The sequence below is a fragment of the Emys orbicularis genome, chromosome 5 (assembly GCF_028017835.1).
Source record: "Emys orbicularis isolate rEmyOrb1 chromosome 5, rEmyOrb1.hap1, whole genome shotgun sequence".
Classification (NCBI taxonomy): domain Eukaryota; kingdom Metazoa; phylum Chordata; order Testudines; family Emydidae; genus Emys; species Emys orbicularis.
Genome location: NC_088687.1, coordinates 14,636,563 through 14,664,284, shown reverse-complemented (window position 1 = coordinate 14,664,284; position 27,722 = coordinate 14,636,563). Strand labels below are relative to the sequence as shown.

The 27,722-nt window shown below is 45.6% G+C and overlaps 1 protein-coding gene across 1 annotated transcript in view; it reads left to right on the top strand.

The window, feature by feature from the left end:
• Nucleotides 1–25,900, top strand: part of SCARB2 (scavenger receptor class B member 2) — a 34,469-nt gene extending 8,569 nt beyond the window's left edge. The window contains exons 3-12 of the mRNA XM_065405163.1: nucleotides 1,974–2,121; nucleotides 8,031–8,219; nucleotides 8,984–9,075; nucleotides 12,361–12,480; nucleotides 13,874–14,052; nucleotides 16,564–16,682; nucleotides 19,017–19,090; nucleotides 20,268–20,319; nucleotides 22,034–22,192; nucleotides 24,914–25,900. Of these exons, the coding sequence (XP_065261235.1) occupies nucleotides 1,974–2,121; nucleotides 8,031–8,219; nucleotides 8,984–9,075; nucleotides 12,361–12,480; nucleotides 13,874–14,052; nucleotides 16,564–16,682; nucleotides 19,017–19,090; nucleotides 20,268–20,319; nucleotides 22,034–22,192; nucleotides 24,914–24,955 (1,174 nt within the window). The 3' untranslated portion in view covers nucleotides 24,956–25,900. The remainder of the gene's footprint in view (nucleotides 1–1,973; nucleotides 2,122–8,030; nucleotides 8,220–8,983; nucleotides 9,076–12,360; nucleotides 12,481–13,873; nucleotides 14,053–16,563; nucleotides 16,683–19,016; nucleotides 19,091–20,267; nucleotides 20,320–22,033; nucleotides 22,193–24,913) is intronic.
• Nucleotides 25,901–27,722: the final 1,822 nt, after the last annotated feature.

Here is a 27,722-nt window from a genome sequence, read left to right as displayed (position 1 = left end):
TGAATGTCTCTCTAGTCACCTGAAACCATATTTACTGGTTTTACAGGATGGAGATCAAAGGAGTAATTTATTGTAAAGCACAGCCTGCTCATCTGTCCAAACTTGCTGAGCTGGGAAACGCTCTTTAATTTTGTCTGGTTTTGCCATATTGAAGATTTTCCTCTTTAATCTTTGCGACTCAACCCTTGGAATCCTGAGGGGTGAGTTTTATTTTCTCCTCCAAGCCTTTAAGGAGTGGGAGATTTCTCAGACTGATTATGGCGTAGAAATTGGGAGCCCTCTACAAGTTCTTCTGCCCCCTCCCCTCCAATTCAAGTCCTGGCTTCCAGGGGTGATTATTCCGTGATAGTCTGTTGCCAAGTCAAATGGGAAGTGTTGCCAACTCAAAATGTTCCCAAATAGTGAGGATGCTGAAGTGTGGTGGATCTGTCATGTATAAACATTTGGGACAGGGGGAATGGCTGGTTTCTAACTGGAATATTTTCCATGGAACATAAGCATCTCTCTAAACAGCTTAGAGGTTGAACCAATATCCTGAAAGAAAAAAAAATTAAATGCAAATATAGCTGTATGTTCGTGTGTGTGGATTAGAATGCTCTGAAGATTCTTGTATGCACTGTTGTTGTACCTGTATCGCCCCCAGGATATTGGAGAGACAAAGTGGGTGAGGTAATATCTTTTATTGGAACAACTTCTGTTGGTGAGAGAGACGAGCTTATACAGAGCTCTTCTTGACCTGAACAAAAGCTCTGTGTAAGCTGGAAAGCTTGTCTCTCTCACCAACAGATGTTGGTCCAATAAAAGATAATGACCTCACCCACCTTGTCTTTCTGAAGATTCTTGTGCAGTAGGCATAGAACATGGGAGTTGAAATGTATGAAATACAGCATTGATTATGTTTGCTCAGGAAGAAACCCTTGTAAAAGGCAACATATGATCCTTTTAACTCAGGAGCTGCTGTGGAGTTAGTGAGATGTAACCAAATTCTTACACAGCTATAAAGAAATGCTGGCAAAGCATGTACCCTGACATTTATATCTGCTTCTTCTGCTTTTGTTTTGCAACAGTTCTAGGCACAGTTAATTTGGGAATTGGGCGAGCCAGCTCTGCAGAACTTCGTATATATTGTTTGTGAAATGGTAGCTGCTAAAGTTTGTAAAAGGGTGGGGCATACGTTTCAAAGTATTGAAAACTGGAATTCTGATCAGATCAGCTGGCAGCATTCCACCCCTATGCGTTAGGCTAGTTTATGAGCAATCCTGGGACGACCTCTGCCTGGGATGGTAAACAGGATTATAGAGGTGAAATCCTGGCCCCACTGAAGTCAGTGGAAAAAATCCAGTGGACTTCAGTGGGGCCGGTGTTTCACCTGGCGTATTCAAGAACCTAGGGTGAAATTCATCCCTGTGCAGAGAGCAGCATAAGGCCTTTTCCACAGTCTTGTCTCACATAAGCCCATAGGACCTGATCTAAAGTGCACTGAAGTCAATGGAAAGACTCCCCTGTTGGTGTCAATTGGTCTTGGATCCGGGCGATGAGGCTTAAGCGGAGCATACACCTTGCACTGGCCTTCTGCACAGGAGGCGTGAATTTTGCCCACAGTGAAGAGGCAAAACTATAGTTTTCAATCCATATTTCATGTGCAGAACCTTAGATTGGGCCTTTAAATCTTTTTGTGTTGTCTTGGGCTATAATCTTTCTTCTTTTCCCATTGTCATTTATAAAGCAAAAAAGTATACGTCACTAGACTGCATTAAGAACATTGGGGGGTGAACAGGATTTTAAAAAGTGCTCAGCATTGACCTAACTCTGCCCCCTTTGGATCCAAAGGGATCCAGACTTCAGTGAGAGCAGAGTTAGACCAGTGCTGAGAGGGTGGGATTTTCACAAGCATTCTCTTTATGCACTTAAAGCAGGAGTTCTGTAGTCATAATAAATATTATTTGTACCATTGCAAATTTTCTGTCTCCCAGAGAGTACAGGCCAAGAGTGAATGTTCATATTTTGGACAATGACACCAGAGTCTCTTCTGTGAACCCAAAGACCTATGTATTTGAACCAGAGAAGTCTGTTGGAGACCCTGAAGTTGATCTGATCAGGACAGTAAATATTCCTGCAGTGGTGAGTTCTGTTGTATTTATGGCTGGAATATTACTGACATGTGGCTATTACTGACATATGGCTACAACTTGTATTTATATGCATGGTATTTCTCATCTTCAAAGCGTTTTGTTAATTGCCAACTCATTTCTTCTTATGACAACTTCTTGAGATAGGTAAGAATTATCCCCATTGATGGATGGGGAACTGGCGACAGAGAGGTTAAAAGGCCATCGAGGCAGACCGTGTCAGAACAAAGATTGGAAATCAGGCATTCCTGGATCCCAACCCTCTGCTCAGACCACTGGACCATACCGCTCTCAGTCCTTTCATAGGCTCTACTGTCTCATTTTAAAGGATGCATTACCCCATTTACAAAAAAAAGGAACTTGATCTCTGAAGTCCTCAGATACTCTTAAATGAACTGAGTCTGATTCTCCATCGCCCTGCACTTTGTGTAGTCATGTCCACCTGTTCAAATACATGTAAAATGATCCCAGATCACAGTAGTAGCATTTTACACCCACTTTGCACTGATATAATTGACTGCACAAGGTGCAGGGTAACAGAATCAGGTCCATTATCTGACTCCGTTCTACAGCTCTTGGCTATACACATAAAGGCAGGACTTATACTAAAGAAATACGCAAAAGCCAGATATAGTGGTTAATATTTTAATGTTTTTTTGACTAAAGGTTATGTGTTACAAGAATATTGTTTCTTGTCACTGTGACAGATAGGGCAATTTCCTGTAATATCTTTGAAAGACCTTATTTTATTATGTTTATGTATAAGTGTGGGCTGGGATTGCATATAAGTTACCTCTCTAAGGAGGAGATGTGACAAATGCAAGACCTGGGAATACCGGAGACTATTGAAAATGTGCCAGACAAGTATGGACTTTTCGGACAATATGTGTTAAGTGGATTTCCTGGGGAATCCATAGGAAGAGGTTAATGCAGATCCCCTGCTCTGGTTATGCAAAACCACAGCCTTTTGAAGCTATGCCCTGAGCAGAGGGTCATTGTCTGCTGATTGCCTGTTACAGAAGGCCAAGATCAAAGGCCCAAGCTGTATAAAGAAGCGGCTGATACGCCCAGTCTGTTGTCGTTCTGGATCTAAGACAGATGAACTTGTAATCATGGGGAAAGCCCAGTTGTGGGTTTTAACCAGAGCTCTAGGTTGGATTGGGGGTGACCTCTGCTAAGCTTTTTAGCATGCGCGTAGGTTCTTTTATGGTTCTAATGTGTTTTCTCTGTAATGCTTTTACCTTAAGAATAAATGTGCTTGCTTAAAAGGAGCTGTGTGGTAACTTACAATACTCTGGGCAATACTCTGGTCATAGCCCTTGGAGAGAAAGCCAAGTGCAGGTGCTGGCCTGTTAGGCAGTCTGGCTTGCTGGGGTATCACAGTGTAAGGTAGGGAGCTGTGTAGCCTGGAAAATCCCCAACAGGTTAAAGATGGAAACAAACCTCTAGAGACAGAATATGGCTCTGCAGAGAGCCATGACTTATAATTTGTTGTGTGCAGTGTTGTTGTAGCCATGTTAGTCCCAGGACATTAGAGAGACAAGGTGGGTGAAGTAATCTCTTTTATTGGATCAACTTCTGTAGACCTAGTGCTGTCTACACCAAGGATTAGGTTGGTGTAACGGCATTGCTCAGGGGGGTGGATTTTTCACATCCCTGAGCGATGTAGTTATACTGACCTAATTTCCTAGTGTAGACCGCGCATAAGCTCGAAAGCTTGTCTCTCTCACCAGCAGAAGTCAGTCCAATAAGAGATATTACCTCACCCACCTTGTCTCTAATATCCTGGGACCAATGTGGGTACAACAACCCTGCAAACAACAAATGATAAGTTGTGGCTCCCAGCTTGATCGGGCACCAGCTCTATCTTGTGGCTGTCTGCAGAGCCATATTCAAAGGCTTGTTTCAATCTTTAACCTGGTGGGCTACATTTTGAAGAAGATGAGGTGGAGTTGCACACCTAAAACTATTCAGTGTGCACATAAAGGGGTGCTCAGTTGCAGTGTAGGCACTTGAACATTTAACGCGTGACAACGATGTTAATGAAACAATGTCATGGCCAGCTTCTCTTAGCTGAAACCAGCCATAACAGATCTTTGAGGTCCTCTCTAACACAATTTATACTGCGTGAGTCTGCTATCCAGTCCCTATTTTGTGCAGTCCTAGAGTGCATACTCAGGCAAAAATTCCTATTGACCTCAATAGTAGTTTTGCATGAGTAAGGACTGCAAAATCAAGCATTTTTTCAATGTCAGCTATTCAAGACAAAGGGTGCTGTCTCCCTGACCCACCTGCAATAGATTTAACAGAGTGGCATGCAATCTAAAAATCGCACTTTTAGACTCAACCATACTAATAATCTCTTGTAACTCAGTTGCTTGTTTTTATTTGTGGTTCAGTTTGCAGTTAAGAAGGTGAGGGGTTGGCATTTAAAAAAAAATTGTTAAAAATAAGATTTGAGGGTTTTGACGTTTCCTCCTTGTTTTTTATGTAAAAATCAATTATTTTATGTAGAAGCTGATAATTTCTCCAAAAAGCTAAAAAACCAACAACCCTCAAGCGAGTTAATTTGCATTAGCAGTTGGACTTTCAGCTCATGTGCCAGAATGTAACTTCATTAGGTCTGACACTAATTCACAATACAGGGCAGGGGACTTGGGTGACGGCTAGCAGCAGAAGCTCAGGCAGCAGTTTTGTTGTGGTGGAGTTGGATGCTCAATGATTAGGGCCCTACCAAATTCAGGGTCCATTATGATCAAGTTCACGGCCATAGGATTTGAAAATTGGTAAATTTCACGTTTTCAGATGTTTAAATCTGAAATTTCACAATGTTGTAACCATGGGGGTCCCGACCCAAAAGGGGATTGTGGGCAGGTCGCAAGCCTGTTGTAGGGGGGTCATGGGATTGCCACCCTCACTTCTCTGCTGCCTTCAGAGCTAGATTCTGAAGGCAGCAACCGCAGAACTTCCTGCAGCCTCAGGAGGTTCCCGGAGTTGGAGGTGAGGTCTGATCTCCCTTTTCCCCCTCTCCCCCCCGAGCAGCTGTGCAGGGGATGGACAAATCCTGTCCCGCCCCAGCCCAGCTGGAGGTAGGAGCGTCCTTTGCTGGGGTGCTCCTAGGAACAAGATGACATCGGATTTCATGGGGAAGGGCTTATTTCACAGTCCGTGATGCGTTTTTCACTGCCGTGAAATTGGTAGGGTCCTATCAATGATCATTTGAAGACACTGATACATCAGTGTAAAACATACTGCTGCAGAGCTCAGTGTAGACACTCATTCCAGCGACAGGAGGGGTTCTCCCATTGCTGTAGTTAATTCACCTCCCTGAGAGTGGTAGCTAGGTCCACAGAAGAATTCTTCTATCAACCTAGAGATGTCTACACTGGGGGTTAGGCTGGCTTAACTACATCACTCAGGGGTGTGGATTTTTCACATTCATGAGTGACGTAGCTGGGTCGACATAACTTTTCAGTGTTGACCAGCCCAGAGCCTTTCGTTTAGAAGCTGGCTATCTGATGGCCAGCACTGAATATCTGAGCTACTGGCTAGTCAGGGCACAACATTATTTGCCAACTGCACAAGGGTTCAGAGGGGGATCAGGGCTGGGGCAGAGGGTTGGGGCGCAGGAGGGGGTCAGGGGTGCAGGCTCCGGGCGGTGCTTACCTCAAGGAGCGGAGGCATGGCCAGGTGGCTCTGCGCGCTGCCCTGTCTGCAGGCGTTGCCCCTACAACTCCCATTGGCTGTGGTTCCCGGCCAGTGGGAGTTGCGGGGGCAGCGTGCGGAGCCCCCTGACTGCCCCTACGCGTAGGAGCCGGAGGGGGGACATGCCGCTGCTTCCGGGAGCCACGCAGAATGGGGCAAGCCCCAGGCCCCGCTTCCCGGCTGGAGCTCGAGGGCCGGATTAAAATGTCTGGAGGGCCGGATGTGGCCCCCGGCCGTAGTTTGCCCGTCCCTGATCTAGACATACCATTTAAGAACTCTGAGGCTTTCTGTGGTTAACAGTACCCCTGCTTGGGGCTAGCTTAATACCAGAACTAGTTTACAACAACCCAGAGTCCCAAAGCGCATAGCAACAACACAAAGAAAAAGTCCATACTTAACTCTGGCATTTTCTCTCACCCCTCAGGGCTCTTCTGTCCTAGTCTGATCTCCTAGCTCTCCCTCACTGGGGCTCTGACTTCCAATCCCAGAGTCAGGGTTTCCTGCTCCCTCCCCCGTAGCCTCCTGCACACTGGGCTTTACCCGCCAAGTTCCCTGGTGTCATGAGCCTGCAGGAGCCTTTTTTCCCTGCAGTGTCTACTGACATAGCGACAGCTCTTTAGGCTTCCCCTTTTACTTTGTAGGGACTTGCCCTGTTCCCCTCACTGGGGCTCATTCCGTAATCAGGGTTGGCTTAGTCCCAGGCTCTCCAAACTGTGGGGCAAGCCACCCTGTCACCCCAACGAAAACTATTGCCAGCGATAATCATCAAAATGTACAGCTAGGCAAAGTAAGAAAAACACTGCGTAAGAACGTATTGGAGTTTGCTTTAAGGATGTACATTTTGACATGCGATGTTGCCAGTTTGTGTGTTAGCAGTTATAAAGCTTTAACTTTTTGAATCTCCGTGTCTGCTGTCGTTCAGTAGTTATTGTCTGATCACGCTCCTAAGTTCCCACAACTGTGAAAATTTAAATTGATAAAAATTGAAAAAAATGCTTTAAAATAACCACTGATATTATCTGTCAAAATGATAAAATAAAAATCAAATTCTGCCAAGCCTAACTCTAGCCCGGTCCACACAGGGGTCATTCATGTTAGTGCATTTGAATGCAGCTCTTGCAAGCACGGTTTCCCTGACCTGGACGAACTAAGGTTTCTTTTTTTGAGGGCGACGCTACAAAAACCCTATTGCGGACTACCTAGGGAAGTAGTTTCTTGCACTGTTTGACTAACACTGTTCCCTGAAAAGAAGCCCTGCCCACACCTGTCTGGGAAATCAGGCTAGAAACTTGCTAGTAACAACCGTGTTTCCATTCTGTTGTTGATAGCATGATTTGGATGCCATAAGTAATCATTAGTCCTGCCATGAGTGCCGGGGACTGGACTAGATAACCTCTCGAGGTCCCTTCCAGTTCTATGATTCTGTGATTTGTACCAACCTGTTCTTATGTCAGTTTTGCTCTTTTTTCACATAAGAAACTTGACTTTTAACTATCTGTTTAACTTCACTTCTTATATTGAGCTGTAGAAAGTGCAATGTACCACAGGTTACAGGAAAAATAAATTCCATTCCGTTCAGCATATACTGTCTTCACTAAGTAAGTGATGCAGCCAGTCCATGCGTTTTGGAGAAGTGGCCTCCTTTTATAGAATTTAATCCGCATTTGGTTTCACAACTCTGAGCCACATCTTTTTTTAAACTAAATTTCAAACACTTCTCAGGTCAGTAGGCTACTGTGCTTCAGCAAACCACCTCTGTTTAGTAAAGCATTTTTGCATGTACTTTGGTTTAATGCCTCGGAGCCACAACATCTTGAAACTAAAATTCAGTCACTCTAGCCAATAGGTTACCGGGCTTAAGGACCATCTCGATTCAGCAAATCACTTACACACATGTTTAACTTGATATACATTCTTAAGGATATGCTTAACTTAATGGAATGAAACTTACGTGCTTTACTGAATAGGGATGGATTTAAGCAAGGGCTTAAATGTTTTGCTGAATTGGGGCCTGTGAAAGCAGATATCGATAAGAACATATCAAAAGAATCCCAGTGACCAGTAAATTACCTGTTATCATTAAATCATAAGGTTGAAAATATGCTTCATGCCTATACACTGTTCTGCTATTGTGTGTATAAGTACATTTTATTTTAATACTGTATCAACTTGTCCTTGATTCCTCTCTCATATCAGACTGCAATGGAATGGGCCAAATCGACTTCTCTACGGCTACCCACAGAGATTCTCCTAATATTATACCAAGAAAACTTGTTTATGACACACACTGTCCACGAATTACTGTGGGGCTACAAAGACAAACTTTTGTCAACCCTTCATGTGCTTCATCCTGAGATTGATTCAGAGTTTGGCTTATTTAATAAGGTAACTTGTCTACGATGTCTTGCTTTCCGGAGCTTTAAATTAATGGCACGTTACTGATGCAAAGTTGAGCCTGTAATTGCTGGGCCAGTTGTAAAGGGTCTATCGGGGTCACACGCAAGCATTATGGGGAGGTTGTGGGGAAACAACTGAAGAGATGACAGTGCGGATAGCTGAAGGACTACATCTGCCTTTTGCTACTCGGGTTCAGAGCCTCTGAGTAGAGGGCAGCAGAGCCACATATGCTTCTTTTCCCACCCATGCTTGGCAAGGAGGTTGCAGAGTTTCCTTATTCAGATGTGGACCGTACCACTGTTGCTCATGCCTTAGTCCCCTATAATGCACTGTTTGTGGGACTAGCCTTGAAATCCACTGGGAAAATTCAGCTGAGACAGAATGTGGCTGCCCACTTACTTAATAGCATTTCATTGTGGGAGCACATAAATATCTGGGCCCTAGAGAGACTGTATTGGCTGCCAGTTTGTGTCTGGTTGCAATTCAGAGTGTTGATTCAGTCTCTAAAGTTCTTTATGGCTTGGGCCATAGATATCTTGGATACCCCTTCTCTCTCCTTGAAATCATCTGGAATACTTCGGTTGACCGTCCCTCTCTGTCAACAATTAGCTTGCAGCCCCCAGCAGAGTCCAACGCATGGTAACAGGGTGGCACAACAGTAGACACCTACCACTCTGTTCTAGTGCATCAGCTAGCTGCCCTAGGGAGTGACTGGCCCAGCACTGTGCAGACTAACGCTTCTGTGTTTCTAGATGAATGGAACGGATGACGGTGAATATGTTGTTCTCAGTGGGAAAATGAACTACCTTAACTTCTCGAAGATCGTGGAGTGGAGAGGAAAAGAGTAAGTTGTCGAATCGGATGTTGTGAAACTTCTCACTTCCTTTGAGACCTTTCAGTCAGCAGAGACAGCGCCTTTCATTTCTAATATTTTTACAAAGAAGCCAGTTTAGTGACAGGCTCTCTGCACACCCCAAATCCCACAGCTCACAGGAAGTTAGCCTTTGCCTGCAGAGGACAGAGGCAGGCAGAATGGACCTGCAGGGTGCTGAGGGAGCAAAACGACTACTATACCCTTTACATGGGTGCTGCATCCGCTCCCTCCACCATTGCCCTCAGGCCACCAGCTGGTGCAGAAAGGGGGCTGCGGTGTGGCCATGCCCCCGCACAGACACAGTGCACCTTCTTTGAGAGATGTCATTGCTGCTGGCATTTCAGATGCTACAGGGATGGAGCAGTATAAGTACCTGGGTGGATAGATGGGGAGAGAGAGACACTCCCACAACTTGCAGTTGGTCAGGAGAAGCCCCAGGATTTTGATTGCTGCCTGCACGAGCAAACCTGCACGCTGGGCAGCCAGAAGTGGGAGGGGTGGATGTTGGAGACGATACAGTTTTAGTGAGTGTAACTTCTCAGCAAACAGGGCTGTTTCTGTCGTGAAAGGAGAGTTTAACAACTAGACCAAGTCCATTCTATCTGGGCACTTGTCTTCCCTGGGAGAAAGGTGAGTTTTTAAACGTGTGTTAACCTGTCCTGTGTTCAGCTAGCCCATGGTACAGTCCTAGTAAAGAGGGGGCAGTTGTAGTTTTAACCAGTATTAGATGGCCAAGGTACATAGGTTAAAACTGCAACTGCCTCATTGTCACTAGAATTGTAGCAGGGGTTAGTTACACAAATCATCTTAGGTTACGTCTTCACTGCGCCAAATGGTCTGTTTGTGCATTGGTGCGGTTGATTTAAAATCCTAGTGGAGACAAGGCTCTATAGTTTTGACTGTGATGTAGCTAGGCCAGGTCAGCTGCAGGTGGGGTTCACCCCCCTCTCCCCCCACCTCAAGGGCTTTCTTACTTGGTTAACATGCATGGGTTTAGTTTGTGATCCTTTTGGTCTTTTGACTTGATATCAAAACTCTACTGAAAAGCTGGGGACTATAACAACAAACTCCATATAGGAACTGACATATTTCTCTGCATACTGATTTTACAGAATCAGCTTGAATTTGAAAACTATTGCCAATAATCTGCTACATCATATTCACTGAGTATTTAGCAGTATTGTGGGCTACTACTTAGTTTTCCCTTTGATTTTATTAAGTATACAATAAATATTAATAAAAAGGGTGGTGGAGCTTGCGTTAATGCATTCAAGCTGGAGATTCGCTCCATGTGTTTCCTGCTAGTCAACATCCATCCATGTACTCTTGCAGATTTCTATAACACAGATGGCATTTATCTTTATTTGGAGTGAACATACTTGGGTCCTGCTTCCATTTGCTGTTTCCCTCCATTAAATTTTCTGGTTAGTTGCTGTTTTCTGGTGGCTTTCACGCAAAGGAGGAGATTGTGACTTTAGATACAGTAGTGAGCAAGGGGTGGTGCTCCTCATAAAACTGCCCCTCCCAGGAGACATTGCAGCTCTGAGTCACAGTCATCCCCTGCTTCCTTGCTCCTGGGGAGAGCTCCCCACACCGTGCAGCTGGTCAGCTACTCTGGGTTGCAAGTAGTGGGGTGGAGCTTCTAAGGCAAGGCTCAGACCATTCCCCATGTTCCCAGCAAGTAGCCTTGCCTACTCCTCTGCGTCCAGACCCAAGGTCTGGGGAGAGCCTGTTATTGGCACCAGGGGGCTACTACCCCTGAATGGATCTTTAATGGCTCCTAGTGGAGCAGATTACTGTCATACCAGTGAAAAAGGTCCACAGTAATTATCTTGCATACACAGCACTTTATTTGAGAAGGAATCACACCAGCGGTAAAAGGTTACATTAAGCACATAACTCCTATGTTAGACATTAGAGAACTATACAGTAAGAGCAATACATTCCTCTTAGCGAGCCTCTCATTCACAAACGTACACAAACAGGCCCTGTGCTAGCCTCACGCAGTTCCTGCTTGGCAAACAGAGAAGGTGGTCACCAATTCTATGGACGGCTTCTTCCCTCCAGGTTTGGTCTCCTCAGCACTCTGGTCTGTCTCGATTCCCTCGAGGCTAGGCTTGGCTACCTGGAAACCCCTCTGGTCACAATCCTACTCGAGCCCACGGTGCAGAGTTTTCGCTACTCTGTCTAGCAGCTTCTTCAGGCGTCAATTAAGGAATCCCCCAACAGTAATTTAATTTGCTTGATTTTTATACTCTTTTTCCTCAAAGGAGTCACATGTCTTAAAAGCATGCCCAGTGGGCGTGTGGTTACTAATTTTTACCTGGTTAGTACTTTTGGAGGAGACTGCAGAGTGGTGCCAACTGAACGTTACCCCACATTCACTCCCTTATCAATCATTCACATCAGCCCCCTGTGTGATGTCCTTTAACAGGGTTGAGATGACCCCGTCAGCCCATGCTCCACTCAGGATGTTCTACACGTGTTGTTTGCTTTCAAGTGGACATATTTGCTGACCCAAAGATCAGTATTGATCATACACGCAGCATGGAGCCAATCAGTTTCACCTCTGGCATCTGCCTGATGCTAAGAGGTCTAGAGGCAGAAGAGGGTTCCTACACACTTGCTTGACATGTGGTCTGGCTCATAAACAAGCCCAAAGTGAATAACCCAAACCACCGTGCTGTTAATTAAAATGTCTGCCAGCAACTTTTTGCTTGGGCAATATACTCCGAGCCAGATTCTCAGTTACACTAAGGCCCCAACGTAAAGGGGATGTAAGTGTAATTTATGTGCAGTTTAGGCCCTGTATACACTGCCAGAGCTACTTCCATTGCGCTACGGGTAGGTCTGCACTGCAATCCGAGGTCTGATCACAGCGCAGGTAGACGTAGCTACACTAGCTTTAATCTAGCTAGCGCAGCTAAAAATAGCCGTGAAGCCACAATGGCATAGACCCCAGTATGGGTTGTACAAGTCCACCCAGAAACCTGGGTGTGTACTTGCATTCCTAGCCCGCACTGAAGCCGTGCCACCGTGTCTTCACTGCTATAGCCATGTTAGCTCAATCAGAGCACGTGCGGATACGGTTACCCAGCTACAATCACACCTCTGACTGCAGTGTAGACATGCTTTCAGTGTGAATGAGAGTCAGGCCCTCCCGGTCCTTCCCACACCAACCAAGCAGTATTAACTCACCATTGCTCAATAATTCTTTGGTTCTTTCGTTCCCTCTCTCTGCTTCTTTTACTGCAGGTCACTGAACTGGTGGACCACAGAGTCATGTAATATGATCAATGGGACAGATGGAAGTGCTTTCCACCCATTGATAAGCACAGATGAAACAATTTATGTCTTTTCTTCTGATTTCTGCAGGTAAGGAGAGGAATTCCAAAAGTAACGTATCAAACTGTTCACACTGGATCCTTCTGAGATTTCAGATGAAATCTTTTTCCCTAATGTTATGTTTTACAAGCTCTATTCCTGAAGTACATTTGTCCTTTATTAATTCACTCTAACAAGTAGGAGTGAGTTAGCCCCTAAAAACCAAGTCACATCTAGTTTAAAAATGAACTATTTGTGACAAAAGTAAAATGAAAATTTGAGTTACATCCTGAAATATCTGCTGAATTCCCTCACTCAGCAGGATGAGAGGAAACAGCACAAGCGTGCTAAACAGATCTTATTTGAAACTTCTCTTTCCCTCTGTGAAATCCTCTTTCACTTCCTAGTTTGCTAAAGACATTCCAGAATGCATCATTCTGTGACATCACTTCCACCATTAGACACATGCACACATACATAAATAATGGGATATGGAAGAGCCTGGGATTTTTCTCTTGCCATCCTACCTAGTAGCCTCCTTCCTCCTAGGTTTCTCTGCCATTTGAAAACAAAATTGACACATTTTCTTTTTAAAATCAGGAAAATAACCCCCATTAGATGAATCCAGGGCCGGCTCCAGGCACCAGCATTCCAAGCAGGTGCTTGGGGCGGCAATCGGCAAGGGGCGGCAGTCCGTGTGTTTTTGCGCCCCCAAGCAGCGTGCCGAATTGCCGCCGCGGACGGCGGGGGCAGTCCATGTGCCATTAGGGCGGCACACGCATTTCCGCGGCCGCGGCAATTCGGCGGCAGCTTCTATGTTCAGCTGCCCGCGGCGGCAATTCGGCGGCTTCTGTCTTCCTGCTGAAGACAGAAGCTGCCGTCGAATTGCCGCTGCTGCGGAAACGCGCATGCTGCCCTAACGGCACACGGACTGCCCCCGCCGTCCGCGGCGGCAGTTCGGCGCGCTGCTTGGGGTGGCAAAAACAGTAGAGCCGGCCCTGGATGAATCCAGGCAATGTTGGGGGTTCAAGAATTGCCCTCTTTGGGGCCTGCTGGTACTGTCTCCCCCGTCCATGCTTTTCATTGTCACCATTGTGGTTGTGAGATCTGTGGCACAAAAACAGCTGCAGCACCACTGAAAATCGTATGGCTGAAAAGATAATCGTGAGGACTTGAGAAACCCTTCTGAGGCCAGGCATCTGTGCCCCAGACCTCCATTTTTTTTAAAAGGCTCATGCAACACCACAACAAGGTGTATAGGACCTGATCCAAAGCGCATCGAAATTAGTGGCAAGGCTTCTGTTGGTTTGAGTGGGCTTTGGATCAGGTCCGTAGCTTACCGTAAATCCAGATGGGCATACGGATGCCACTTTGAAGGCTATACAGCATAGGCTACTAAGTCCTTGTGTCTCTCAATTCAGATTCTTGCTTTTCTTCCCCACAGATCTCTGTATGTAACTTTTGATAGCTTTGTGAGTGTGTCTGGAATCCCTGCCTATCGGTTTGTGCCCCCTGAAAAGGTGTTTGCCAATACGTCAGTGAACCCAGACAATGCAGGATTCTGTGTGCCAGCAGGAAACTGCCATGGCTCAGGTGTCCTGAACGTCAGCGTCTGCAAGCAGGGTATGTAGCCAAGGAGTGTGGGGAATACTTCTGGGGCAGCACATTTTCACATTTAACTGAAACACGTTGGGGCTTGGTTTGATTGGCTTGATCCTGTGAGGTCCTGAGCACTCTCAAGTCTACATGAAGTCATTGGGAGCCGAAAGAGTCCAGCATCGTGCCAAATCAAACCCAGTATCACCAGTTGTTATTAAAAGGCTCCAGTAGTGAAGAAAACTGACCTGAAATAGCATTCCTGAAAGATGTCGTCTGCTCACGCTCTAGTTTACATCATATAAAGACTGGAGTCAGAAGCACATCCTAGGAGCCGGACTGTAAAGTTAAAAGCAGTCACAGCCAGCCATGCTCTACGCAGCACAGTCACTTCTTAGTGGGCAAAATTCAGTATGGGGCCTATATACCACTTGACCCTGGTGCATAGGCCTCATGCTGGCTGGCTGTACTGGGTGAATTTCTCCTCTGTGAAGATGGGGCATGTCAATCAGTAGCCTCTGCCCAGGTGACCCCTTATGGCCTCCAGGCAGCCCTGCCAGCAGCTCCTCACCTCCAGTTCCCCTCTTGGTTCCTCAGTAAACTCAAAAAGAGACTTTTACAAATCCAACAACAGCTTTCCTCAGGGTCTGGTTTATTAACTTACATTTCAAAAACTGAACACAAGAGCCTTCCCTCCACCATTAAGCTGGGCACAGCCCCAAACTCCCCTGGTGTGCAGGGTCTTCCCTGCTTTGGCAAGCTACTCCCAGCCTTTCCTAGCTGGAGCTGAGCCTTCAGGCTCTGGCTTCCAGGCCCCACCCTTTCTCCCAGTTAGGGGCTCCTGCATTATTATTTAACTTAACAACACATTCCAAATAGAGTTTTCAAGTCCATCCATTCTCCCAGGCCATTCCTTGCCTGTTGCCTCACTCGCCCAGCTTCAGTTTCTCTGCTAGAGCCTCGCTCCCAGCTACTTCTGTTCTCCTTGAGAACACCTGCTGCAGGGCCAGGTGTTTCCTGCTCAGGTGTGCCTCCTTACTAATCGGAGCTGGCGGGCCTTGGGAAAGTTCTGCTTTGGTAAATGTCACTTCCCCAGTCAGCGTGTGAAAGTCGTGTTCTGTGCTGTCTTCAGTGCTTTCCGTGTGTGCTTTGTGAAGGTTAGCTCTGTTGGCATGAAATTTGTAATCACACCTCTTTAGAATGTCCTTAGACCCAGTCTGTGTTGGGAATAAAATAGTCCTAGTAGAATAATTTTTCATCCGTGCAATGAGACTGCTCACGTACCTTAAAGTTACACAGCTGCATAAGTGACCGGACTGTAACATGAGTGACACCTCAGAAGTGTAGTGTGGGCTCACAGCATGGATGACACGAAGGGCTAGATCAGGGGTGGCCAACCTGAGCCTGAGCAGGAACCAGAATTTACCAATGTACATTGCCAAAGAGCCACAGTAATACGTCAGCAGCCCCCCATCCGCTAACCCCCCCCCCCAGCACCGCCCGCCCATTGGCAGCCCCATCGATCAGCACCTCCCCTTCCCTCCCCACGCCTTCCGCCCGCTGCAATCCGCTGTTTTGCAGTGCGCCGGAGGCTCTGGTGGGGAGCAGGAAGGAGCGAGGGCATGGCAGGCTTGGGGGAAGGGGAGGAATGGTGGCAGGACCTGGGGCAGAGCAGGGGGTTGAGCAGTGAGCACCCCCTGGCGCATTGGAAAGTTAGCATCTGTAGCTCCAGCCTCGGAGTCAGCGTCTATACAAGGAGCCGCATATTAACCTCCGAAGAGCCGCATGCGGCTACGGAGCCACAGGTTGGCCACCCCTGGGATAGATCCTCAGCTAGTGTCAATTAATGTAACTCTTTTGGCTTCAGTGGGACTGCCTGTGTGCCCAAGTGCTTTGCTGGATGAGGGCCTAACCCTCGGGAGAGAACAAACTACATGTGACAGATGTTAGTCACCTTGCTTAATGCACTGCTGGAAGGCCCTCGATGACTGAAGTGATGAGAGTGTAAGAACCTAGATAGTAATAGTATACACCAGGACTAGGTTGGAATCTGTTACGTTGATGGACCATAAGAATATAATAAATAACAATACCCAGCTCTGATATAGCACTTTTCATCGGTGGATCTCTTAGCACTTCACAAGGAGCTTGTACGTTATCCCCATTTTATATATGGGGAACTGGGGCAGGGAGAGATGAAATGATTTGCCCAAGGTCACCCAGCAGGCCAACGGCAGGGCCAGCAATAGAACTGAGGTCTCCTGATTCCCAGTTCAATGCCTTATCCACCAGGCCATGCTGCCTTCTGTAAAGTGCTGCCAATCAAGTGAATGGGCTCCAGAAGAAACCAGTTTTCTTCAGTTATTTATTACTGGATTCTGGGAATGTATGTTAGTGATGATGTTGCTTACTTTTTACTATTGGAAGTTGTTTCATGGTGTGTGTGCGGTACCTGGCCACACTGATAGGCTGGATGGATGGGGATCTGATGCATTGTTCTCTTTAGAAGATAGTGACTTCACTGTTTTAAAATTCCAGGTGTCCCGATCCTTTTATCGGCCCCACATTTTTACCAAGCAGATGAGAAGTATATTAAGGACATACAGGGCATGCATCCCAGAAAGGAGGATCATGAAACATTTCTGGACATCAATCCTGTAAGTATGTGCTTCCCTCTGAAATGGCTTGCAGGGTATCTGATTCTCCCTCCACTAGATGATGTGAATAAATGAAGGCAGCCACCTCCGGTTAGCAATCTGCCCCACAGTGACTAGGGGGCATCACAGAGTCCTCCTGTCCTGTTGATACCAGACCCTTGAGAGAGAAAACCAAGCTCTACCCAAAAAAGCAATACAAGAGTACTGATCTGTGCACTTAGAGCGTTGTGTTTGTAGATCCAAGACTTCACCAAAGATATGGGCTTGTAGAATACACTCCCTAGGCAAGGAAGGAAGGAAGATGCTAAGGCCTGATCCAGCTCCCATTGACTCAGAATTGAGTCCTTAAACCTTATTCCCTTAGGCATCCAGTTTATATGTCATGCCATGAATGTTATGGCTTAGATAATGGCAGGCCAGAGGGTTTCACAGTGTTTATTCTGGCTTCATCCCTGGTCTGACAATCTCCTCTCTAAGCGCTGTTCACTAGCCCTCTCCACTAGTAGCCTGGTTCATATGATGAACCCCAAGACTAACCTTCTTCCAGAGGAGGAAGGCAGAGAGACACCCCAGCCAGACCTCCTTAGAAAGGCACTTCCCACTCCAAGCCCCAGGATCATTCTGCTCCAAATTCTACAGCTCTCAGTACCAGAAAGGATCAGTTTGATGTTCGCGATATCTCAAGCTTTCCCACCAACCCACCCACACTAGGCAGCCTCCTCAAGGACAGGTTTTGACAGGAAGTTTTCCCTTTGTGTGGGACAGGATTTCTTTTTGCCTGAGAAGGGTGGAGATTGTTTCCATGCAGTTGGTGGTTTCCATCATAGCCACTCGATAGCATTCCAGGAAAACCCCCTCCCTCTTCGCTTGGCTCTCTTCCTTCTCACTTCCTGGCTCATAGAGCGACGAGCAGTCCGCGGGCTCCAGCTTTCGTCTCGTGTTCACCAAAGCCATCGCCCAGTTTCCCCTGAGAAAGAGGAAGTGAAATCTTCTCTATCTACTTCAGGGCCAAAAAATCAGGAGACTGAACACCAATCTTACACCTCAAGAGGCTAAATCCATTCATACTGCCCCAGAAGTTCAAGATAGAGGCTCTGCATTCATCCCTGATTGTCAATAAGCCCAAGTAGTTGCTGGCCTTGGTCAAAGAGCTGTTAGCTGGGTTTACAGCTATTTTGCATCCCAGAGGAGTCGCAAGGTAGCTGGAGTTGACCACTGAATCTGGCACAGCATTTGTATTATTATTGTACCTATTGATCCGTGGCTTTAAAAATCTACTCTTCCGTAAATCCATGCAACAGAGCAGTGGCCTGGAAGTGAAAATGTGAAGGAGTACAGTGGAGAACAGAACAGTAAAAAAACAGAATGAGGGGAAAGAATAAAGGAATGACCAGCATAATGACAGGGGGAAACTAATCCGACTCAGGATGCTGGGAGGTACAATTTCCTTCTGCTTCAGCAAGGGCAGCTCCTTTCCGAGCACTAGTGCACATGCTGTTCAGAATCCAAACTCTTGGTGCCAGCAGGTTCTTGATTGCCCAATCCCTTCTTACCCAATTCTTTCTCAATGTGTGATTGACAGTCATATGAACTAACCCCTGCCACACCAAAAAAATTAAAGCTACATTTTGCCACCTCTACACTTACAAATCTCCTTCCTCCAACACGCCAGACATTGCAGCATTGATGATGATGATGATGATGATGGATTATTATTGCAACTCGTAGAAGAATATTTTGCACAGATCTTCTCAGTGGCAGTGCAGCCAGCTTCATCACTCTATCTTGGGTTGTAGTAGCAATTTGTTTTATAGTTAAGGCACAAGGACTCTGGGTTCAATTCCCAGCTTCGCCACAGACGTCCTGTGTGACTTTGGTCCTATCAATTTAACCTCTCTGTGGCTCAGTTCTCCATCTGTAAAATGGGGCTAATAGCACTTCCTTTCTCCCACCCTTTGCCTTTCTTATCTGTTTACACTGGGACAGGGACTGTCTCCTAACTGTGTGTTTGTACTATGCCTTATAGAATGGTGCCCCAGGCTCAGTTGGAGCTTCTAGGGACACCATTAATACAGAGTCTCTCAGGTTCTATAGTAATGAGGGTCATCTAAGTATCTGGATGGATGGATACAAATAAAAATAATCCCCTAGCATGCATCTACCTAATTCTCCTGTAAAGAGATAGGAAACCCATCCAGTTCCATCTTAACTTGCAGATGTGTTGTTTTATCACCTTAAAAGCAACTCCTTCCCACTGTAAAAATTGGGCAGAAATCATACTTTTGAAAAAAAAATCATAATTTTTTACTCTAAAAGTTTCCCTTTCTTTCACAGCTGACGGGGATAGTTGTACAAGCAGCCAAGAGAATGCAGATCAATGTTCTTGTCAGAAAACTAGATGGATTTATGTAAGTATTCTGCTTTAGCAGTGTGGATTTCAGGGTTGCTTGCCTGACTTCGTATTTGAAGTGACTTTGTCTGCAGAGTCCTTGGGGGAAATACTATTTGTAGAGATAGTTCAGTCCAATAGAATCTGACCTAGAAAATGGCAGGGTAGTTCCTTCGTCTCGTTTCACATTCACAGTGGCAATTTGTAGTTATTTCAACAACCTGAAAACTCAGGGGTGAGCTGTTGCAAGCTACGGTGGCCCTGCTATGTTTTCTGAACATATCTTTCAAACTGCGAAAGCCAAAATGTGAAACACACTATGTGACAGAGAACTAAAACGTATTGGTGGCATGATTTCTGTGAAGTCAATAAAATAGATTCACATCGACTGAGGATCTGGCCGACTGTCCTTATGTTAGTTATAAGAGAGACACTGTCACAGGAATGCACGTGTACCCACACACAGCCACGATTTCTGCCACAGCAAATGCCAAACACAGTCCCAGCTGATGAGGCCAAATTGGTGTCAGAATGGTAGCAGGAGCTAGTTAGAAACTTTACAGGAACTCCCATTCACTTTCAACTTGACACTTCAAAGTTCCCACATGAGTCTGTATGTACAAGGCACTTTAAAATATATAAAGGGTGGCATTTTATCTGCCCAGATGCCTTTGGGGGACTGGATCCTAAGACAACATTTCCTCATATCTACTGTACTGTACTTTCTAGTCGTTATGAGATCTCTCATATCCCAGTATTGCTGGCACCATTAACATAACTCCACTGTAATACCAGGCATCACTTTAGCTGGTGTGTGTCTCTTATAACAGCATATGTATATTTCACAAATCTGTATAGCCTTCAACAACCGCTCAGGTTGGTGTTCCCATTCCCTGGCACAAACTTTCCATGAGGTCAGCTATTAATAAGCCTCTCATGGATCCTTTTTTTCCCCCGCTCCCCAGGAAACCCCAGTATATTTTATTGCTTTAAAAACAAAGACTACATTCCAGTTTCTAGATCTTGATTCTTATCCCAATCTGGGGGAGAGGAGGGTTAAAAGTTTAAATAAAGATAAGAAAGGTCTAGAGTTTTCACATGGGAAAGTTTTCCCCCCTTGATTGCTGTGTTCTAATCTGTCTGGAGAAAGCTGAAATCATTGCAGAATCTCAGAGCTTTGTTGTCTTTTTACACAGTGAAACAGGCAGTGTCAGAACATTGGTTTTCCCCGTGGTGCATGTAAATGAGGTAAATATTGTAAATGGGGAATGTGTCATGTTTCTCCTAATTTTACAGTAGCAGCAGGGTAGGAAATAGTTCTTTGTATAAAATTTCTGGTTGATGGTTGTCCAAGGTCCCAGTCCTGCAAACTCCCCTTCACATGGGAACTCCTATTGACTTCAACGATACCTTTCATGGGCGTAAGAGCTACTCATGGGGAAGAAGTTTGATGGATCAGGCCTTTAGTTTGTCAGACTTCCAGGGAGGTTTCTTCCCTCAAGGTGGATCCCTGAATTCCTTGGATTTGTGATGCAGTCAGTGTTAAAGGGGACTTTGCAAAGAGGTTTAGGTTATCTCTATGCAGGAGCTTTATCTCACTGAGGATCTTCATTGTGGCCTGCTGCAGAACCGTAACTAGCTATTTTTGCGCCCAAGGCAAGAATATAAAATTGCGCCCTCCCCCCTCCATATAAAAAGAAACGGCACACATGGGGTGACCAGATCACAGCAGTAAAATAGGACCCGCCCCCTCCCCGCTCGGCCCCACCATCACACCCCTCTTTGGGAACTGGGATTGTTTAGTCTGCAGAAGAGAAGAATGAGGGGGGATTTGATAGCTGCTTTCAACTACCTGAAAGGGGGTTCCAAAGAGGATGGATCTAGACTGTTCTCAGTGGTACCAGATGACAGAACAAGGAGTAATGGTCTCAAGTTGCAGTGGGGGAGGTTTAGATTGGATATTAGGAAAAACTTTTTCACTAGGAGGGTGGTGAAGCACTGGAATGGGTTACCTAGAGAGGTGGTGGAATCTCCTTCCTTAGAGGTTTTTAAGGTCAGGCTTGACAAAGCCCTGGCTGGGATGAGTTAGTTGGGGATTGGTCCTGCTTTGAGCAGGGGGTTGGACTAGATGACCTCCTGAGGTCCCTTCCAACTCTGATATTCTATGATTCACCCCCTAGCCCCCAGCTGGCTTGCTGCATCCCTCCTAGTCAGTCCCCCACCCACCACTCGCCTCCTTTCACCTTCTCCCTCCCCTGCCAGAAACCCCCATGCCCGCCCCTAGAACCCCTGCTGGCTCACTGCTCGCCTCTTTGCCCACCCGCCACTTGCCCACCCGCTCACCCCCCCCCCCCCCAAGTATAAAGCCTCATTCAAAGACCCAGGGGTCACTATATTACAGGCCCTGCAGCCATGTCTCTTCATGCTCTGAACCTGAGAGGTCTCACAAATTAATGCCCAATCCTGCATATAGTTACAGCTGGGAGTAGAGTTTACTGTCTTGAGTCCCACTGACTTCAGTGAGACAACTCCTGGCAGCAAGCATGCCACCTGGCAACAACAATTTGCAGGATCAGACTGTGGGTAAGGTCAAGCGAGGTCAGCACTTGAATGGGAGACCTCCAAGGAAAATCTTAGCTATTGCAGCAAGTGTGCTGGTGATTCGTGAACCAGTCCCTCCGTGGGGTGCTGGAGAGAAAGCACCTTCCCTCTGAAAAACCAACCCTTTTAAGGTGTCCCACAGTTGTGCACACAAAGTCATTAGTCACTTTTGAAAACGCAGACCAGTTTACCCCTAGAGCTTCTAAACTAGAGCTAGCAGTTCTAGTCAGAGGCAAGACATATCAAACAGTCATTATGGCAGAGGGGATGCTGCTGTTTCCTCTTATGCTTATTCTAAGTAAGAGAGCGAGGTATTGAAATGTATCATTTTTCTCTTTCTCAATGCTCCCTGCTCCTCCAGAGTGTTCTCATTGACGAAGCATCTGCCAAAAAACTGAAGAGCGTTCTGTTTGAAGCCACAGTTGTAACCAGCATCCCCTTCATAATCATGGCATTAGGAGTTATTTTGGGGATTTGTTTCATTGTGCTCATATGCAGGCCCCCTGGAACAAGGGAAGAGGTTAGTAGCATCTGAAGTTGAACTTCCTTTCTCTGTGTTTATCTGTGTTTTATTTGCCTTTCATTGATTTTACCTTTTGGGTTCCCACAACGTTTTTGCTTTTTGTTTTTGTTGCAACTGCTCTTTCCAGGTTAGAGAAGTGTTAATAGACCCAGAGTAAGTGCACCCAAACAAAGCTATGCAGCCAGTTTAAGATACATGGTAAGGTGGGTGAATATAAATATTTTGTTTTGTTCCTAATTCTTTTGCTAGCTACAAACACTAGTTGTAAAAAGAAGCCTGTCTAGTGAACTCTGAAGGGTAAGATCCAAAAAACCCACATATTTGATTGACATTTTGAGCCCTGTTCAATTTGACAGTTGCCTTTTGAGGAAAAAATATTAAATTGATTTTCAGGTTTTCTTGTAATACTTTGGGCTGGGTCTAGGCCCAGTGTTCTTCCTAAACCAACCGAAGGCCAAATCGGCATCTAAACTAACAGCCCAATTCTGAACACCCAGAAACTACAGACAAATTCAGATTCTTATCCCAGCTTTGCCATTTGGGCCATTCAACAATACTGTCCCCCTCAGAGAACTGAAAATCACTCCATAATGCACAACCTTAACTCTGACCGTACCATATTTAACCATTCAATGGCAATTATAATCTTACAACCTGAGCATCTCCACATGTCAATATACCTGATACAAAGACGATACAAAGTGGATCAGCTCCTCCAAATTACTTCTCAAACGCACAAACTTATGCTATATATGCACATTACGACTTCAAAAAAACCCACCGATCAATTGTACAATACAGTACCATACACCGATAATAGTGTTCCATATGTGTATTCTGATCTGTTATATTAAAAAATTGGCATTAAGGTTGTCAGTGCTGTCAAAGATTGTGAGCCAAAACTTCACCCTACTTCAGTGGTCCTGTATGGATGCTAAATTAGGGACATCTTCGTGATCCGAGACAGGGTACCCTAGTAGGCTTTTTCCACTTCTAGCTGCTGTTGCTCTAGGACCGTCTTGCTTTTTGTGTATTTTGCTTTCTAAACGGGTTCTTGCAACTGCACGAAAAAGCACACACAACCTGCCTCCTGAATTCACACCCAAACCGTGCGTGTGCTGTTTCTCAGTTTGTGAGGACCTGGGCATGCTTATTAGTTAGCCTTGTGGTGGTGGTTTTGTGGCAAGACCTCAAGAGAGACACCTGTGTGATCTTTCTGCAGCCTGACAGACTTTTCCTCAAATGTTGACTGCTCCCACTTGGAAACTTTTGCTTCATTCTTGCACTCTGCTCAGCTTTTTGGCAATGGATGTTTTAATGACTCTGGTCCTGGTTCCTTTATGGGAGAGGCGGATCCTGTTTCTCCTCAGCACCTGAGTTTCTTTTTCCCTTCCCTGTCTGGTTGACAGGCTCAGCCTGAGAGCCAAGCAGCAGGCCTGTGGGCTCCGGCCAAGGCCCCAGCCCTACCTGCTCTCTCCTCTCAACCCCAGCGAGATCAATCACAGCCACGTTTCTCAGGCTTTTTCCTGCAAACTGTGAAATCTGTAATGGCCATGAAAATCATATAGCCCTGGTTATACCCCCTTGTATTGCACCAGTTCTTTTCCCTCCCTCCTGTTTATGGCCTTAAACTATTTGTAGACTATTATCATATCGCTGACCCCACCCCTCAGTTGTCATTTCGCAAAGCTCAACATATTTAACTCTTTAAATCTTTCCTCTAAATCTGTCTCTTCAGCCCCGCATCATTTTTGTTGTTCCGTTCTGAACTCCCTCCAGTCTGTCATTAACATACTAGGTGCCCAGAAGTGAACACACACATTCCAGAGGTGGTTTCAGCCACATACAGAGAAACTCTCACCTCCCTGCTCTCTGACTCAATATTTTTGCAGACGCAGCCCAAGATTGGCCTTTAATTTTGCAGCCTTATTACCCTGCCTTCTGTCGCCCATAAGTCTCCAGCATTACTGGTTCCCAGGATTCTCCCTCCTGTTGAGTGCGTGTGTGTCAGATTATTTTCCCCAAGATGCATTATCTTGCATTTTTCCAAGATTTCCTGCCTTTGACCCTGCCGCTCTGTAGGTCCCTTTTAATTATCTCTGTTCCCACTGGCGCAGATAACTCCTCCCAGTGTAATCTCGTCAATATGCTGTTCACTCCCAGCATCATCATGGAGGATGTTAAATAAGCCCTGCCCTAACGCTGGTTCCTGTGTCACCCCCTAAACATCTCCAAGGAATGCAGACAGCGTGTGCCTGCTGCACCATTCCCTAGGGTGATGCAGCACGCTCCCCTCTCCGTGGCTGGCCAGCAACACTTGCCCATGCAGAGAAGAGGGGGGCATGTCCTTTTCTCCTCTCCAGCCCCTTTGGGGCAGCTTTCCCAATGGGAGCCCTATGAGGAACAATCCGCGTGCTCACAGTAGAGCATATGCTGCGGTTGTGCTGGTCCTGGCATAGGGCGAGCAAAACTGGGGCGGCTTCTTGCATCATCCCCCTTGAATATTTATGCAAAGACCACTCACAATCTGCCCCGCGGTGCTTTTTTTAGCTTAATAGTTGTTCCTGTATGGCACAAGGGATGGAATTCGGACTTAGGGGATGATGATAACCAGGATCACTCTTCTTTGCTGCTTTGAAACTCAGTCTTACATTTGCTGTCCTCCAGCTGTCTAACACCCTGCAGTTAACTTTTCTGCTTTGCCATTTTGTATTTCAGAGTTCTGAAGAGGAAAGGGCTCCGCTCATCAGGACATCCTAATCTTCTTTTTTTCCCCTTCCCATGTGAGCTTGGTGAATACACTATGCAAGTTGATCTAATACCGAACACTACCCAGCATTCAGCATTCTAAAAACCCACCATGCTAATTATAATTATTTGTAGTACAGGGATGGAAAAAACTAAAATGCTAGTGAATGAGGAAACTGTTCTTCTCAGCTGCTAAGTAAGTTTTAAAACCAGATATTAAAATGACTTGAGATCCTGCTTTATTAACTAGTGTTTAATATTCCCAGTGCTGTTGAAAGCCATAAAAGCTCAGAACCACTATATCAGTGAGAGTATAATACCCTGATTCATGTATTAGAATTACATGGGGTAAACTTTGTAAATGGACCTTAGTAATGTGGGCTCCTAAGTCCCTTTTGAAAATGGAACTTAGGCATGTTTGAAAATATTGCCCTAGGTCTAATTTTGTCTTTTGTGTAGAGTACACTTGGCTTCTTATTAACAGTGTGTGAATGGATTGTTTTAGTAGTTACACATCATGCCTTTCACCTCCAAAATTGTTTTGTGAATCTAAGCCAAAATGGTAAGTGAGGCCTATTTAATCATACCTAGTTTTCAGTTAAGAAGCCAAGTACTTCATAGCTCATTTTCGTACAGCACCTTGATCTGTCCCAGTATTGCTTGAAATCCCATTGTGTGGTATTAATAAAATGCCCTGGCAAGTTTTTTAATTTTTAATTGTTTTTTACACTGGAAAACAAAGGGTTGGTTAGCTGAGGGTACAATAGAGCGTTCTCCTTTTTCCTGTGTCAGTGTCTCACAAATATCTATTCTCTGGAGCACTGTACAGGCAGATGTTGCAAGGGTATTTGTAATTGCATTCAACATTTAGGAAACCTACAGACCTTCTGTGTTGAGGTATGTTTGGAACATAAAGGAAAGCAGCATAAACGTTTTTTTAAAAATACTGGTAGTTTAAAATATCATAAGGGTACCTTTTTTTCTCTCCGTGAGGAAGAGCATTCTCACAAATATATTTTCATCAAATAAAGTCAGTGAAAAATTGAGACCTACTTTTTTGACTGGCTGAACACTCATGCGTAGGATATGTATCAGAGGGGTAGCCGTGTTAGTCTGGATCTGTAAAAAGCAACAGAGAGTCCTGTGGCACCTTTAAGATGCGTCCGATGAAGTGGGAATTCACCCACGAAAGCTTATGCTCCAATATATCTGTTAGTCTTAAAGGTGCCACAGGACTCTCTGTTGCTTTCCACATGCGTAGGATGTTAGCCTATCAATTGTCCAGCAATCCAGACCATTTTGGGCTGGCCCAGTCAGAAAAGCTCATTATTATCACTATTATTATTATCTGTATTACTGTAGCACCGAGGAGCCCAAGTCCTGGACCAGAGCCCCACTGTGCTGTGGTCTATAGATTTGTACCAATCACAGAAGGCTAGAGAAACTGGCATTGCACCAGGCTGACTTCTTCAGCCAACTGGCTCCTCTCCTATGCAAGCCAAAACCAACCAAATAATAATCATCCAAATTCAGGCATCTGCCGCGCTGCCTGGCTGAGGATAAGGGCTCCTGTACATAATGGAGCTCCCAACCCATCGTGATCTGCAAGTGTGTTCCCAATGAGTGAGAGACTCAGGCTAGCCAACTACAGCCATTCATCTCAAGGGATTTGCTCTGCAGTAATGTCTCCATTTAACCTCATGAGAGGAAACTGTCCAGCCCTCATCTGCCCGGTGATTGGCCAGGATGAAAATAATGCCATGTGAAAACCCTTGTGGGTGAGGGGGTTTGGAACTCTGCCCTACCTTTACCCCAAATGTTGTTCTGCGGGAGGGGAGACTCTTCCTTTGCCAATTGTGTAGATTCCAGTTGCAGATACCCTCCTCCCCATCACCCCAGTCTGAGAGTCCCAGGACCCCTTTCTTTCTTTCCTTGGCTGACCTCTGGAATAAACCTGCCAGCTAAGGAAAACCCCAATAGCTTTGGCCCAGGGCCCTTTTAAATTCTTCCTTGTATTTGGAAAGGGGCAGCTACAGAATGCCCAGTGCTGCTGGTAAAAGGCTACATCACCCTCAGATGAAGGGCCAGCCTTCCTTAGCTGGGGAAACTGAGTCAGTAGCTGCAGAACCTGTGTTCTGTGAGTGGGCCATTTGCCTTTTGCAGTACGTTATGCTAAATCAGGAACTCCAGATAACCTTTCTGTCTCAGTCTTTATGTTGTACAGGTCAGATCATTGTATGATCCACATTGAAATATAGCACCTTGTGTAAAAGCTATCTGTGCACAACAACAGTAACCTACAAATCATCTACAAAGCCTCGGGTATTTTCTGAGGAAGTCATTTTGAAAGCGTTATTCCTGATAAAACGACAAGGCCTCACAGGGTGAAATTCATCCTAGCGCAGAGGACCAGCAGAGGGACAACGCACTGCTGCAAAATACCAGTCCTCATGCCACTGTCCAGACCAAGTAGTCGTGGACTCGGCTGAGATGTCAGGAACAGGTTTTGTCCCAAGGACTCAACTGATGTGCAGGATCCTCTGCCCTGGGGTGAATTTAACCCCAACATATCCATTTTAAAATGTTACATTCTGCTTATTGGGTCAGTTCCTCAGCTGATGTAAATCAATGGAGCGCCATCAAAGTCAGTGATGCTGTGCCAATTTACATCTATTCAGGATCTGGCTCATTATTCCTTTCCATTTATTGATTAATTTAGCTGAACTAGTCAAATGTCTGAATGACTGTGTCTAGAGGTTTGTGTATATGCTACAGCAGA